We start from the raw sequence: 14,925 nt of genomic DNA on the forward strand, positions 1-14,925 counted from the left end.
TCTCACGGCACCCCTGTAGTCCTCCTGAGTTGCCTGCTCCTTTTTCCAAAGGTCATAAACTCTCTTCCTTTTCCTGAGTTCTAGCCAAAGCTCTCTGTTCAGTCAGGCTCGTCTTCTTCCCTGTCAGCTCATCTTTTGGCACATGGGGTCAGCCTGCTCCTATGCCTTTAAGATTTCCTCTTGAAGAATGTCTAGCCTTCCTGGACTCCTTTGCCCTTCAGGACTTGCCTCCCAAGGGATTCTGTCAATGAGGCCCCTAAACAGGCCAAATTACAAACATGCTTTTAAACAAAACAATCTATACATATTTGTAGCAAACTACAAATATTTGAATACCACTGAGTCTCACATTTTAATGTGTCTAGTATGTAACACTTATTTACATACTTGTACATACAAATACAATATCCGATGCATGTGTTTGCATGTCATACACATACATGTGATAGTGAGTTAGTTCTTGCCAAAGCCAGAACAGCAACTGTTTGCTTGAAAGTCAAGTCTCTTCACTCCTTGCTGCAGGTGACCCAAGATACAGTCTGCCATAGGAGAATCATTTGTCCTCCAGGTTTTCTGTCCTGTGTGCCTGTATAATCAGTTCAGTTGTGGCAATATGTACGCACCAGAAGAGTCTTGCAGAATTGCCATAAAGTGTGAAGGAACTGTTGCAAATGAAGTAGGGGAATTAAAATACGTGAGGGTGGAGAGAAAAATACATATATGACAAATTGGAAAATGTGAGGAGGAGAATGGACAAGGAGAAAAACATCTGTCTGGCCATGTTGTCTAGGCGAGGACATCTGTCACATGAGGTATCACATCAAAAGTGACCTGGAAGCCAATGAGCTCATGTCCAGAGTCCAGTGTCTTTGGTGAGACAAAATGAAAGCTGTTTAGCCTGAAAACGAAGTTGATTTCTCCTTAGAACCACATTTCTGAAATGAAAGGTTTTGTTGCTGTGGCTTTTACTTTTCTTTTCCATGCCCATTCTGTCTCTGCCTTAGCCCTGTGCTGGTGCCAAGGACAATGTATTTGTTTTTACCAAAGAAGGAAAACTGGATGAACACTGTCAGCAGTGATGGGGAATGACATGGTAATCAGCATCTCCAGAACAAACAAATGGCAGAAACCTTGGCAGAAGGTTTTATTTTGCTGCTCTTAGCAGCAGTAGTGTATGTACAAAAAAGGGTTTATATCAGAAAAGAATATTAACTTAGAGATGTTGGGTCACTGAAACTCATAGTCTTGGCACTCCTGCAGTAAAATCAAGGTGAGAGTAAGGCATCCACTTCTTCAGCAAGCAGATTAAAGTCTGCAATGCCAGTCTTAATTCTGTACAGGCTATTGTTATGGGTAAAGAAGAAAATAGAAATACAAAAGCTGCTGCTTTTCTCAGTCATATGGGCAATGGGCTGATAGCTTCAAGAATGCTAGTGAATAGAGATGTCTGGGCCAACAAGGCAGTATCTCTGCTGGCTAAGTGTCAATGGGAAGGGCTGGCGGGTTTCTTGTCATGGTCATTCCTGAGCGACAGCTGGCAGGAGACTCATAATGCAGTAACCACAGTGTTGGTTCCTGGGGAAGCTGCACGCTTGAAAGCTGTCCTGTATTAAGCTATAATTTCCCGTCATTGACCTGCTGGTTTTTGTCAGCACTTTAGATGTTTCTTTCTTTGAAGAAAGTACCTGATGTGTCTCTTGTAGGAAAAATACTGGTCATCTATGTGTTCCTGTCTTCCAGCTCTTTGAATTACAACAAGAAATTTTGCCTCACTTTCTGACATCTTTTAAAATGTGGTGGTTGGTTTGTTTTTTTGTGGTTTGTTTGGTTGGTTTTTTTTAATGTGGTCTCTTTAAATTTATTTTATCCATTGCTGACTTACTATTGGCATTATTCAGAACACAGGAAGAGAGGATAAAGAATGCAAAAATTTAACTTCTGGATGTCTAAAATTGATGGGGTATGTGTGTATAAATATATAAAGTTCTTCTTTAGCCATATTATATAATGGTTTTGAGAACCAGTCCCAGCTTAGACACTACAGTGGAAGGTGGTGAATAAAGAAAGACTTGAGATGTACTTGCTTCAAAGAATGTATTCAAGGAGGACAGTGTCTGAGGTATAGGATTTCAAGAGAAGCTGATCTGGATCTTACCCTTAGGTAGATGATCACTGGTAAGATGTGCTGAAGAAATGGTTAGAGAAGTGGAGAACTAGAACTTCCTTCAGGAAGAGGAACCTGGCTGAGGGCTGATGGGAAGCTCAGAAAGAGGGAACAGGGAGGAGAAGGCTGAGGAGAAGTTAGTAAAACCGATACAAAAAGCTGAATGAAGGAATAGGCTGTGGTAAGCGATGACCAGGTGACTGTCAGGTTGATGTCTCTTGTTATTGAGTGTCTTGCAGAGAGGAGTGAGAGGAAGGCAGGGGCACTTGGGAGGGGAAAAACAAGTGAAATGAGAGATTCTGTGAGTGAAAGAGCTAAAGGAGGACTATAGATTGGATAGAGATGTGAGGACAAAGAGATGATGGATGTGGTTATTTGAGGGAAGTGTTTAAAAGTGGCAAGAATGGTAGAGGAGAAACCTCTTTGTGTCAGTGATCCAGTCCAGGACAGAGGCTGAGAGGGAAGGAGAGTCCTGGAGGGGGCATCTGCAGAGACAGTGCTGGACAACGTGGAGAGCACTAGGAGCAGGAGACTGCGGTGCAGGTGGTCTGCAGGGCTGGGGTGGATCTGAGAGGCAGTGATGAAATCCCAGTTTTGCCTTCCTTGTCCTGTATGTAAGTTATCTGAATGAAAGGTCCCTCTTGACCAGAGGAAGAAAAATTGATCCAATGATCACATTCCTGCAACAAATACAGTGTTGCTTTTTACTATTTGAGTTGGGAAGGCTCCTAATGACTATTGACTCCACAGGTCCAAGACCAGAGAGCTGTTAGATCATTCAATATGATTCGCTGTGTAACAATTTCAGTGACATTCCTTGTAACAAGCCCAGGTGATGTGTTGCTACGCATGTTTTTCAGAGCTGTCTGTTCACCAGTGCTATCTGTAAATTTTACTCTTTCCTTCTAAAACACAGCCAAAAGTGGTGTTACATGTATTAAATTATGAACTGAGCAGCTCTAAATCTGAGAATGCTGTTCTTGCAGTTTAGCTCCCATTTGGCACTCAGCGGTTGGGACTGTTGGGGGATTCTGCAGCTCTGCTTTGAACATGATGCTATTGGAAAAACAGAGCTGCCACCACTAAAAATGCAGTAGCAGTTGGGCTTTTACACAGGAGAAGGCACATGTCTGCTGGGTTTAGGAACTTCACTTGCTTTCGTGTTCTTTAAGTTGTTTTTGTTCCAGGCCATGGCAATTTTGACTACTTCAGTTCATTTGGCCATGGGTATAAAAGCTGCAAAAATATTTGTAAGAAGGTAAAGGCTTTGACTGTTTTCTAGATTATAGGAGCTGAAAAGAAACTTGAAAGTTTAATTAAAGGATTTAGAAAATTTTCCCAGGAATCTGACTTGCAGAACGATGCAGCTGATGCTACAGGATTGATTCTCTTATCTGCACTGTACAGTAGACAGCTACTACCATTAAATTTCCTCTCTGTTTTTGTCTTCCTCCATGTTTTCTCTTGCTGAACAGCTTTTTCAATTCATTGCTGCACCACAAATCCCCCTGTGCTCAATATGAGAATCATCAGCATATTTATCATCTATACACATCATTGTAATCACCTTTCATAATTACCTCTGGTTTTAGCATGTCTTATAAATGGCCACTCAAATGGCCCACACAAGGAATATCAGTATACAGTACTGGTCCTGAACCTCTATTTAGAGGTGCATTAATTTCTTAGTTTCTAGACATGCTTAGTTTAACACAGCTAGTGAGTATACTTGGAAACTGATGGCAATTAATCTTTTGAAACAGTCATAGTTAATTGGGGGGGGGATTTTAACTTTTTTTCAGACCAAGAATGGAAGTGAGGTTTTATTTGCCTGAAGTAGGGTCATTTCTGTCTCTTCAAAAAACTTTGCTATTTAAATTCCATTTTCAAATTCCATGTTAAGTTTGTGAATGAGAGAGCCTGAAGTCCCTGCTAACAAGTGTCTATAGAAACTGTTTTTCATTAAAATCATAAAAGAAGTCTATTCTCACTGGGGTATTTTTTCATGTCTGGCTTCCTTCCTCATTTCGTTTCACAGTCCTCCAGAGGCACAAAGGTTCATAAAATATAAAGTTAATAACAAAACACTGCCTCAATAGTGTAAATTTAGCATTCAAGTTTTTCCCACTCAGGATGTTGCTACTGTTGGGAAAAATGGCACATGCATGTTTCACCCCTTCCCACCTTCTCCACACATCCACTGGCCACCACATGTAGTACTACGTGCCCTGGCACTTCCTCTCCTCCACTGAAGGAATGTCAAAGTAGAAATGTGCAGAAAGAAGCGGCACAAGCTCAAGATTTCACATGCTTGGGCTCTCTCGTTCCTGTTTTCTCTGCAATCTTTCCTACCCACCTCTCATTTTTTTCATTGTCTGTATCCTCTCTGTACCTTGATCCTCCTTTTTTTTGTTGTTGTGTCTCCTAATCCCTCTGCCAGCCTTCTCCCTGAGTCCTACCATCTGTTTCCCACCCTCTGTCCCCTGTGAGAGCAGAGGGGTCTCCTGGCTCTGGCACAGGGAGGCTCCCAGGATGCACAGGTGGTGCTCGGGCTTTCCCTCCCTTTATTTTCCAGAAAACCCGCTGGCCCTCTCTCACAGTTGGGAGCAGATGGTCTTTCTGCAAATCCCCCCCGTGGCTGGCTCCCTTGCAGGCACAACCACATGGCCTGAGAGCAGCTGCCCTGGAATTTTCAAAAGGGTGTAAAAGAAAAGAGGTTTTTTTTTTGAATTAGCACCTTTCTGTTTAAGTGCTAGTTTGAGTCCTGTCCATTCATTTCAGCTTGTGGGTACCTGTCTGCCAGGAGCTGTCCCAGACCTAAGTGTTTGCATCCTACATCGTAGGAGGACAGTGTCTTAGTAAGGTCAGCTAATAAGCCTAGGTAGACCCAGCAAACTTTCTTCCCAGCCATCTAGAAAGGACTTGTGTCATCCCAATGAGCCAGCATAGGGAAGCCCGCACGTTCCTGCTTATGCAGTTGGACAAGGAATTTTACCACCTTATTAAATTAGCACAAATCAAGCCTTTTGAAAAACACCACAGAATCATTCATGGTTCAGGAGGCATGACTGAATTGGGGATAAAGATACCTTACTTTCGTTCAACATGCATTACAGGATAAATGCAGTGTCCTGAGTGTAGAACTTAGCTGCTGTCCTGTGTAATAATCTTAGATGTGCTTCTGATTCACTTAGTAACCTTGGACACTCCACTTAAGTGTGTGGTATCTCAGCTCTCGTGTGGGTGAGTTGAGAGGGGTGATTAATCCCTTCCTGGCTCATTCTGAGGTTTAATTGAAAACTCTCTCCAAAGCACTTTAGATTGGTAGAGAGGTTTTTTCATACTCACACCCTATTTCTTCTAAATATCTCCTGTAAATAATGTTATTCTACGAGGCTTTAAAATGTTACTCAAACTTAGCTTGAGTATGAGTGATCTTGGAGTGCCTTAATGCCAACAAACTGTCTCCACCCCATGGGAAACAGCTTCTGAATGAAAGCCCAAGGAATTGAATTGTTTAAAACAGTCACATATGATCTTCTGAAACACTTGTGTGGCTGGCAGAGTAGAGCTTCTAAGTAGACCTTTCAACCTTAAGAGTGTTTCTAGTGGGTAGTGCAATCTCATTTGCATTACATGTGCTTAACATGTCTGCAAGTGTAAAATAATTTATTAAAAAAGAAATTGTGGAATAATCCTGACAGCTAAGTTTTCTGTGAAAGCCGCCAGCGGGGCTTGCCATGTGTGCCTCAGCTTCTCTTCCTGATAAGAGGGCCTAAGTGTGGACAAGGTCTCGGAGTGGTATTTCCAGGCAAGGTCAGTCCTTGGTGGGAGGACAGGGTTGACCTTGCTAAGTTATTCTGTAGTAATAGCTGACGGTGTTTCACCTCACAGGGTCATGCAGCATCACTGATGCCCATTTGTTAGCTCATGGAGAGAACAGCAAAGCCTGCTACATTTAGTGCAGAGAGGTGGAGTGTGCTTTCAATGGCTTAAGTAGCTTGCATGTCTTTATGATGTTATAGATGCTCTCACCATTGGAAAGTAACCTGACGTTTTCTAAAGCGAGTGATTTCAAGCCACTAGGCTCACCCTGAGGAGAGCTGTGATGCCATGGTGCAAGGATTGGAGTTTATGGTCAACAGATGGAAGTGCCGAGAGCACGCAAGTGTTAGAGCACTTGTCTGGTGTGATCAAAAGCAAGCAGCCTGGTGGCTACTGCAGTGTCTCACGGAGAAGATGTTCTGCCCCGAGTAAGCTTGGGAGAATGAGACACACACTTGAGTCACTTGCTCTCTGTAACTTAGTAACTTGCTCTTGTGTCCCACACGCATGCTCTCCATTTAATTCCTGAAGCTGATGCAGAATGAAACCCAATGCTGAAATGCTAATGAGAACTCAGTTTTGTGAAAAAATGTCTTCTGACCAAACCAAGTTATCTCCTTGGGCTAGTAGTGCCCTCAAAGGAACTGTTAACTAAGTAACAGATCTTTTTGTTGTCCTTGCTGAGTGTTTTTTCTTTGTGACACTGTCTGCCTTTAAGGTTGTGTTATTCAGAATCATACAGAACAACCAGACTTTCACATACTGAGATGTTATTTGTGTATTAAATTGTCATTTTTCAGAAAAGAGCAAGCCATGTATGCTGCTAGATACAGGGAGAAGAGTAAGGATGATTGTCCGTCCATCTTTCAAAAACAGTTTTTAAATATTCTGCAGGGAAACAAACAATATTGTATTTACAGGGTGAAGTGTAAATTAACACATTTTAAATATGTCTGTCTCTGCAGAAGAGAAGAATTCCTGCTTGCAAAATCTTAATAATGTGGGACTTGGATATTGAGAATTCTAGTGTTGATTTGTACAGTATACTGATAATTTCTGTAGGGCATTCTTGAAACATTTTAAAGATCAATATTCTTAAAAGTTGTTGAAAAATTGTTTAACAAGTAAGGTACATTTAAAGACTGGTTTAGGGCATTTGTGTGCCCTAATATCAGGAAAACAGAAAACGAGTTATATCCTAAGCTGCCTGCATGTGGCCGTGCTGGCTTGCAAGGTTCTGAGAATGGAAGTAAGCCTTGTGGTAATTTAGGTCAGTGTGCCTTTGTGCATCTGGGGGGCTGCGGCAGCTTAATTGACGAGTCAGTTTGACTCCAGTTCCCTGGCCTTGGGTCCTGCACATGCCTCTAACTTTCTGCCAGTGCAGCCTTACAAGGGCATGGTGTTGGTGGAGGACCACAAGTTGCACTCAGAAATTATTACCTGTCTATTTAGCGATAGAAGCAATTGAACACCCAAGTAAAGCAGGGTATAAAATGAAAGTGTTTATCCCACAGTTATACACTGTGTGTCAGGAAGTATGCAGATATATAGGGATGAGAGAAAACTGTATGTGGCCTGTTTCTCTCTCCTTCTCTTCCCCCAGTGTAGAATGGGGACAGGCTTTTCCTGAACCTAACTCCATAATGATTTTTTATCTCTTCATTGAAGCTCCTTGCCTTCTATCTCCCTTTGTCTAACTTTGATATACATAATTTTCTTTACCACCCAACAATCCCCGCATTAATTTGGTTGAAACAAGATCTGGACTTGGCTCAAGGCTTTCTCTCTCCTAACCTTAGGAGGTGGCCAGCAGGGCTGTTGGTCGCAGCAGGATTCCCTGCAGTACCAACCTGCATATATCTCCTCCCCCCCATGGCTCCCTGAGCATATGGTTAGCTGCATATTCTCCCTTCTACATCATTCATTTTTTTTTATCCCTTTTGGCACCTGGGGTTTACGCTTCAAAGTGTGAACAGGCTTTGATGCAGAGCAGAGGCAGAATTTATTTGCTAAAACATCTCTTGGAAAAAATTTATGTGCACAGGATGGCATTCAGCCTTGGAAAGTCTGAGTGGCAACTATTTTAGAGACAGAAAATTTAGGACAAGTTCTTTCTTTGACAGTAACCCTCCTTCGCTTCTGCCCAGGGTGTTTTGTTCTGTTTTGGTGTTTTTTTGGAGGGGGGGGAAGAGGTGGTGGTGGTTTGGTGGGCTTTTTTGCACCCTTCTTAATCACAAAACAAGGGACAAGCATTGGGCATATGCGTTGAACTATTTAAAGGATTCCCCTGCCCGCCCCCCCCCCCCCCCCGCATTGATAGAAAAGGCTCAGAAAATGTAGGTGAGGATAGTATATCGAGGAAAAAAAAGACTTGCTGGATTTGGTATTTTAAACTAATCCATAAGAACTGTGTTGTTACATGGAAAGTATGGCAACATTATAACGGGCACATACATACTGTTTAGGCACTTATTCAAAGTCTTATTTCAAAGGTCTTATTTCTCTTTTCAGGTGGGTATTTTGGAGAGAATCAATCACTTGCAGGTACTTAATTTGTTGTATGTATGTACTGATTCCCTTTTTTCCTCTCTAGGTAAAAGTATGGATGAAATTAAGAAGCTGCTGTTGTTGATTCTGGGATGTGCTGTGCAGGTGAATATTCATTAAAGACTTGAAAAATAATATTTTTTTGAATCTGTTATTTTTTTCTGGACTGAGAAAATCCATCCAAAGATTAGTGCTGTATGAATGAATCTCCAGCTTGAGGCAGCATGTGAGCTGAAATTGTGAGAAGACACTATAAGTGAATGAAAGAAATGCAGGGGAAAGGAAGCACGCTTTGTGATAGCAGTTATCTCAATTTGTTGCCAAAGCTTAATCAGCCACAGGATGTGTACTCTTGCAACTAAGTAGTCCACTTTGATAACAAAGTGGGAAGAGATAAACTTTGAACAGTGTTCTTGATATCAAAATGGTTGTTGGTTTATTTTCTTACCGTTTTAAAATATAGAGTGGAACAGTACATATTAATGTCAAACAAATAGATAAGCTAGAAGTTTAAACATTAGCTTAATGAATCCTCATTTTATTTGCATTATCTTTTGATTGAATATTACGTGTAGAAAATATGAAATGAATAGATATTTTGTATATTCATGTGGGGATTTTTATGTGGCATTTGTTAAAATAAATAGACAGGCAAATATATATGGGAAACTCCCCAGAAATGCACGACAGTTACCAGATAAAGAAATCAGTGTTCTGCCCATCAAACCTCTGTGGTGGTAAACAATAGATGCGTTTCGGGCTAGCCTTTGCTTATAATTGACCTTGTTTGTAGGTCTGTCTAATGTGTCTGTCATGCCTTAGGACACTTACCCTGCTCAACTATGTCAAGTCAATTATGTCAGGGCAAAGCTGTCTGCGTATGGCTGCTCTGAACTATCTCAGTGTTGCATTGCAGCACAAAGAATAAAGGTCTTATTTGGCAAGCTGCTGTGCATCCTTAGTCCCCATTTATGGGTCTGAGGTTCTTCACAGTGCAAGGAAAGGTTGAGACTAGGAATCAGGCCCCAGAAGGACACTGTAAATGAGTTTAAAAAAACTTTACGTAATGCTTAACTTCTCCGTAATGCAGAGTTGTTACAAGAAGGCAATAATGTTGTTAGCATACAATCACAGATATACAGATAGCAGATGTCTGTCTCTTTTAAAGCCTTAAGTAAAAGATTTACTAAAATCTGTTTTGTCTGAATTGTCACTCATTTTTATCCAGCATGTTTCGTAACGCCATTTTTTGTCTAAAGCACATGTTGATTTAGTCCAACAAGCAATATTATGCATTGATGTGAATAGTATCTGAAGTGATGCATCTCTTTTCATTGCCAAAACCAAGCAAAATGCAAACAGCAAAGTAGACAGGTTAAATGATGTAATGTAAATGTAGGTTTACATTTGTGCAGCTCCATTAATGAAGCTGTGATGATTTCCTCTGGCTGTTGCCTTGCCTCTTGATCTCATTGCATATTGAACTTGTTTTTAAAGAGCAAACCCAGCCATTTAACTTAGCCTTAATTGTACTGGCTGTAAAAAGTTTAAATAATTTAATGCGTAATTCAGTTCATGCTCTGTATGAAGCAATGAAGTGTTATACCTTCTAGTGTGACAAAGTGTAGATGTTGAACATTTTGTTGTTAGCAATGTGGGGATTTTTTTTTTTCCCCCATTTAAATGAAAAATGGTGCAATAAGTTTTAGGATATGTAGCACTGTTTCAGGGTGTGTTTTCTTTTAACAGTGTGAAAGAAAAGAAGAGTTTATTGAAAGAATAAAACAACTGGATATTGAAACCCAAGCTGCCATTGTGTCACACATTCAGGAGGTGGGACTCACAGTATTGTCTATTTGACTTTTTATCTCTCCCTTCCTTGACTTAACAGGGGGTTTTTTTTGCCATGAAACGTTAATGCTTGGAATTTCATAATGGATTCAGGAACTTCACCAAAAAAAAGATTGAATACGTTACTGCAATTAAATTATAAGATGAAAATGATAGGCTCTGGGAACATTACTTGGCTCAGTGGTCTTTTAAAGAGATGCAGTGGTAAATGCCTTGCTTGTCAGTTATAGGCTGTGTAGAAGTAATTGTTGTAAGGATACATGTGTAATATTTCCGAAAAGCATGTATGGCTTAGGAGCTGCAGTGCCCCTTGCAGCAATGGTGTAGGCACTTAGTCCCCAAGTCCTGTGGTAGGCAAGACACAGGCTCCCCAGTGGCTTGCTTTGGACAGTGGCCTCCAGGCTCAGATGGTCTTGAAAAGTGCACTCTGCAGTTGAAATTGTTTTTAAAGTGAAGTTTGATCCAATGATGAGTATTTTTGGACTTCTAAAGCTTCTGTAGAAGCAATGAATACAGGTGGGTGTTAGGAACCAGCTTGCTTTGGAGACCCAAAGGAGAGCCATGTGGAAGCAGCCCCAGCTGGGTGTGCCTTGCCCAGAGTGGGCGCTGGCTGCGGCCGGCTGTCAGTGCATGCAGGTGTAGAAAGCCCGATATGCTCAGATTTGAGGAACAAATGGTGAAAGTCTAAGACGGGAACTTTTTTCTTAACACTTAAAAAAATAGTTCTGCTTTAAAAAAAAAAAAAAAATTGTGATGAACTAAGCACATGGTTATGACAAAAGCAGAAACAGTCTTTAACTGAGATGGGAGACTTGCCTGACGTTTCTGCTAAATGACTCAGAGGAAATCAGTTTGGGTAAGATAGCACTGAAAGGTACACTGCAAGCAGCAACCAGAGGCATTTCTGCTAAAGCAGCTCCTCCCAGCTCTATCAGCTGCAACTTGAAAATTCATTGAAAGCAAGGCTTCTTCTCAGTGAGGCACCAGCCTACCTGTTCAGTGCGGGATCAGTCCCTTCAGATCCCTGTGGTGACCACCTCAGTGCTTGCAGTAAGACAGTTGCATACTTCTAATATGCAAGCACATGTGCTATTGATCATAATATGTATCTGATCACTTTTAAAAATCAGCCTTAATAATTATAAAAAAATATAAATACCAGAAATTGCTGGGTAGTATTACAGTTGAGGTAGTTGTGTTTGTTATTTACAACCTTGTTTTGGTGAAATGTGATGTGTTTTTTAATGGATCAGTAGAAGAACCTGGGGGATGCAGCATATACAGCAAAAAAACCTACAAATCAACCAGTGGAAAGACTTTTTTTTTTGTTCCTGTTCCTAGGTTACTCACAACCAGGAGAATGTCTTTGACTTGCAGTGGCTGGAGCTCCCAGATATGGCCCCAGAAGAACTAGAGTCCCTCTCCAGGAATATGGTTTTCCACCTCAAGAGGCTCATTGATGAGAGAGACGAATGCACAGAAGTATGATGACTTACTTCTCCCATGTAGAGCTCACGTGAAGCAGCAGATGCAGGCTCCATTCCTTCTTTTGTGTCTTGTTTGTGCACTGGGTTTCTATTTCTTCTACACCTTTCTACTACACCTCTGAAAATCTGTAGAAAGATTTTGACTTTTCCATTGATTCTCATGTAAACACCAGGGTGTGGTGAAATGATTGGTAAAGAGGAGTGCTCTATCCATGAACTGGAGACACCAAAATATTTGAAATCATGACTTTGTCCTGAGATTTTTGTCTCTGCGTTTCTGCTCAGTATTTGTCTTTGCCTACCTGTCTCTCCGGTGGTATCTACCGTCATGAGTTCCTGTGTCTTCTCTAGTTTTTTGCAGTGTGAAGATGGCCCTGTCTGTTGTGACTCATCAGTTCCTTTCCCTTCAGATCTCTGGAGGAGGCTTCTCCCCTTCTTTATTTAACCTGGTTATTTTCTGTCATGCTTTTGACTGTGATTGTGTTAGTTAAAACTGTTAATTGTTATAGGTTTTCATTAATTGTTCAAGCAAAACAGACTGCTTATTTTGAGCATTGGAAGGGGAATGTTTTAGTGGTCTGAGCATAGTGGAGGTTCCTTTCCTCCTCTGTGTAATGTTCCCTCCTGGCTATCACTTGAATTCTGTATAATGCCAGGCTAATAATTTTCTGCATTTATACATAATTTTTTAGATACTTGAAAAACAATGTATAATTATACCATTTATTTCTTGACACTACATACTTCTTTGTATTTCTAGGTCATTGTAGATCTCACTCAGGAGAGAGATTATCTGCAGTCTCAGCAACCACCAAGTCCTCTGAAAGCACCAAGTCCAGATTCTTCACCAAACCCAGCCAACCCTCTTTCTAATGAAGACAAGCAGCACCTTGCAGTTGAGCTGGCCGACACGAAGGCTAAATTGAGAAGAATCCGGCAGGAGCTGTGAGTCACCAGTGATTTGTGCTTCTAGAGACACTTGTGTGTTAAAATGCAGGTGCCTGTCAGCTTCAGTACACTGGCCTCCATGTGACCTCTCAGAATCACATCTTTGAAATCTTTTATTCATAGCAGTCGGAAGCTACCATGGGTGTTCCATCGTTCTTCTTTCTTAACTGCTCTCTAAACATAGAGCGATGGCTACTTCCATTTATCTTTTTGTGTCTCATCTCTGTCTTCCCCTATTCAAAATGCTAGCTGCTACCTGCACTTCTAATTATTAGTGGGAAGTCCAGAGGCCAGCGAAGCTAGATTTAAACAGATGTACTTCATATAAAAATAGCTGCAAACTAAGACCCATGATATGTGTATAGTATCATGAGAAAAAAACTCTTACTTGTATGAAGCTGTCATGACAAAGAGGCTTTATGTTTGGAATATGCTGGGAGATTTCTATCTTCCTTTTCAGATTCCCAGCAGTGTCCATATAATCAATATTGTTTCAGGAAAAAAAAATAAATTCTTACTAAGAATTTTCTAATCCTTTTCAGGGAAGAGAAGTCTGAGCAGCTTGTAGATTCTAAACATGAAGTTGAGCAGCTCACCCTAGAGCTGCAAAAAATAAAACAAGAGGTAAGAGGGGCTTGTTTTACTGTGACAGTGTTACCTATTTTAAAAAGCCTTTCAGTGTGAGGCTAAAAATACTACTATTGCCTATTTTTTAATGAAGAAATCAAGTTACTCCAGCAAGCTGTTTGATGATTATGGCTATGGCATAGCAAAGCTACGCTTTCCACTTAACTGGTGAGAGCAGTCTCATCTGTTCAGCTTGCAAATAGCCTAGTAATGCCTGATGCTTATGCAGCATCAGGCATTAGAAATGTCAGAGTCCCAACAGGCTGAAGAACCTCTGTCTAGTAGAGAATTTACTGGCTAGTAGAATTCTCTTACTCCTGAACCAGGGGAATGCTATTTGCCTACACTTAAAATAAGTAAGTAAATAAGTAAAAATAAAGTTTAAAGAACACGCTTTAAAGTATTAACTAAGATTTTTCTCCCTGCTTATTCCTCACTTCTCACAGAATATCCACCTGGCCTCAGATGCTCGCTCTGCTCGAGCGTACAGAGATGAGCTCGACTCTCTGAGAGAGAGGGCAAACCGTGTGGAGAGACTTGAGATGGAACTTGTTCGGTGCAAAGAGAAACTTCATGATGTGGATTTTTACAAAGCTCGCATGGAGGCAAGTGAAAATTGGGAGAAAGATTTGCTGAGTAATCCTTAATGTTTGGCTTTTGTTGTGTTACCAGTTCATGTGTCATTTGTCATTGATCGGACTATAGCAAAACATCAGAGCAAGTGGAAATTTCGTAATATGCTTCATAATTATTGACTTAGCAAGGTTAAAACTTCTTTCAGTGGCAAGAAGGACTTGGTGTACACAAAAAATAAATGCCCATTAGTTTTTAATAAACTCTGCTTAGTTCAGTATTATGTGGCTGAACAGGACAGACCTTCTCTGGATGCTTCTTCTAGAGAATCCAGGCCTTGAAAATTTACTCTTAGGTAAAATGTCTCTGTTCCAGAGTTGTTCCTTTGACCAACCTTTTAAATGTCATGTATAAATTAGCTAAATGAATGTCTGGGTGTTTTTCCTCAGGGGTTTGTAGCAGACGCAACTGTTGTTAAAATGGCTGGGCATTTTTAAGCATGACCTCAGATGACAAATTCTAGCCACCCCTTTTTGCAACTGTTGCTTGTAGTAGAAAAGAGAGAAAATTTGGACCTTACTTAGTGCCCTGAGTAGTGTATGTCAATGAGAAATATATAGCTTTGTTCCAGTAGTAATGCCAGTTACTCAGCTTAGTCCCCTGCAGCTATGCCCATCCTGGAATCATTAATTAACATAGGTTGGAAAGGACCTTGGAGACCATCTAGACAAACTCATTGCTCATATCAGGGCTGACTTTAAATTTAGACTGCTCTTATTTTGTGTTGTTTCAGTTCTTTGCGTGATTCTCACCTAAACTTTCAATAATCCACATACGTAACACTTCAGCTGAAGTCAAATAAATATCCAGACTTCCTGAGCATATGGAGGTTCAGTAATTGAC

General features: G+C 40.8%; 1 protein-coding gene across 7 annotated transcripts in view; it reads left to right on the forward strand.

The window, feature by feature from the left end:
• The window catches only part of CCDC88C (coiled-coil domain containing 88C), a 100,978-nt gene that overhangs the window by 43,598 nt on the left and 42,455 nt on the right, over positions 1 to 14,925 (forward strand). For all 7 annotated transcript variants that reach the window (XM_069783624.1, XM_069783625.1, XM_069783619.1 and 4 more), the window contains 6 exons: positions 8,583 to 8,641; positions 10,286 to 10,369; positions 11,729 to 11,869; positions 12,635 to 12,819; positions 13,365 to 13,446; positions 13,896 to 14,054. In XM_069783624.1, coding sequence (XP_069639725.1) covers positions 8,583 to 8,641; positions 10,286 to 10,369; positions 11,729 to 11,869; positions 12,635 to 12,819; positions 13,365 to 13,446; positions 13,896 to 14,054 — 710 coding nt within the window. The remainder of the gene's footprint in view (positions 1 to 8,582; positions 8,642 to 10,285; positions 10,370 to 11,728; positions 11,870 to 12,634; positions 12,820 to 13,364; positions 13,447 to 13,895; positions 14,055 to 14,925) is intronic.

The sequence above is a fragment of the Haliaeetus albicilla genome, chromosome 5 (genome assembly GCF_947461875.1).
Source record: "Haliaeetus albicilla chromosome 5, bHalAlb1.1, whole genome shotgun sequence".
Classification (NCBI taxonomy): domain Eukaryota; kingdom Metazoa; phylum Chordata; class Aves; order Accipitriformes; family Accipitridae; genus Haliaeetus; species Haliaeetus albicilla.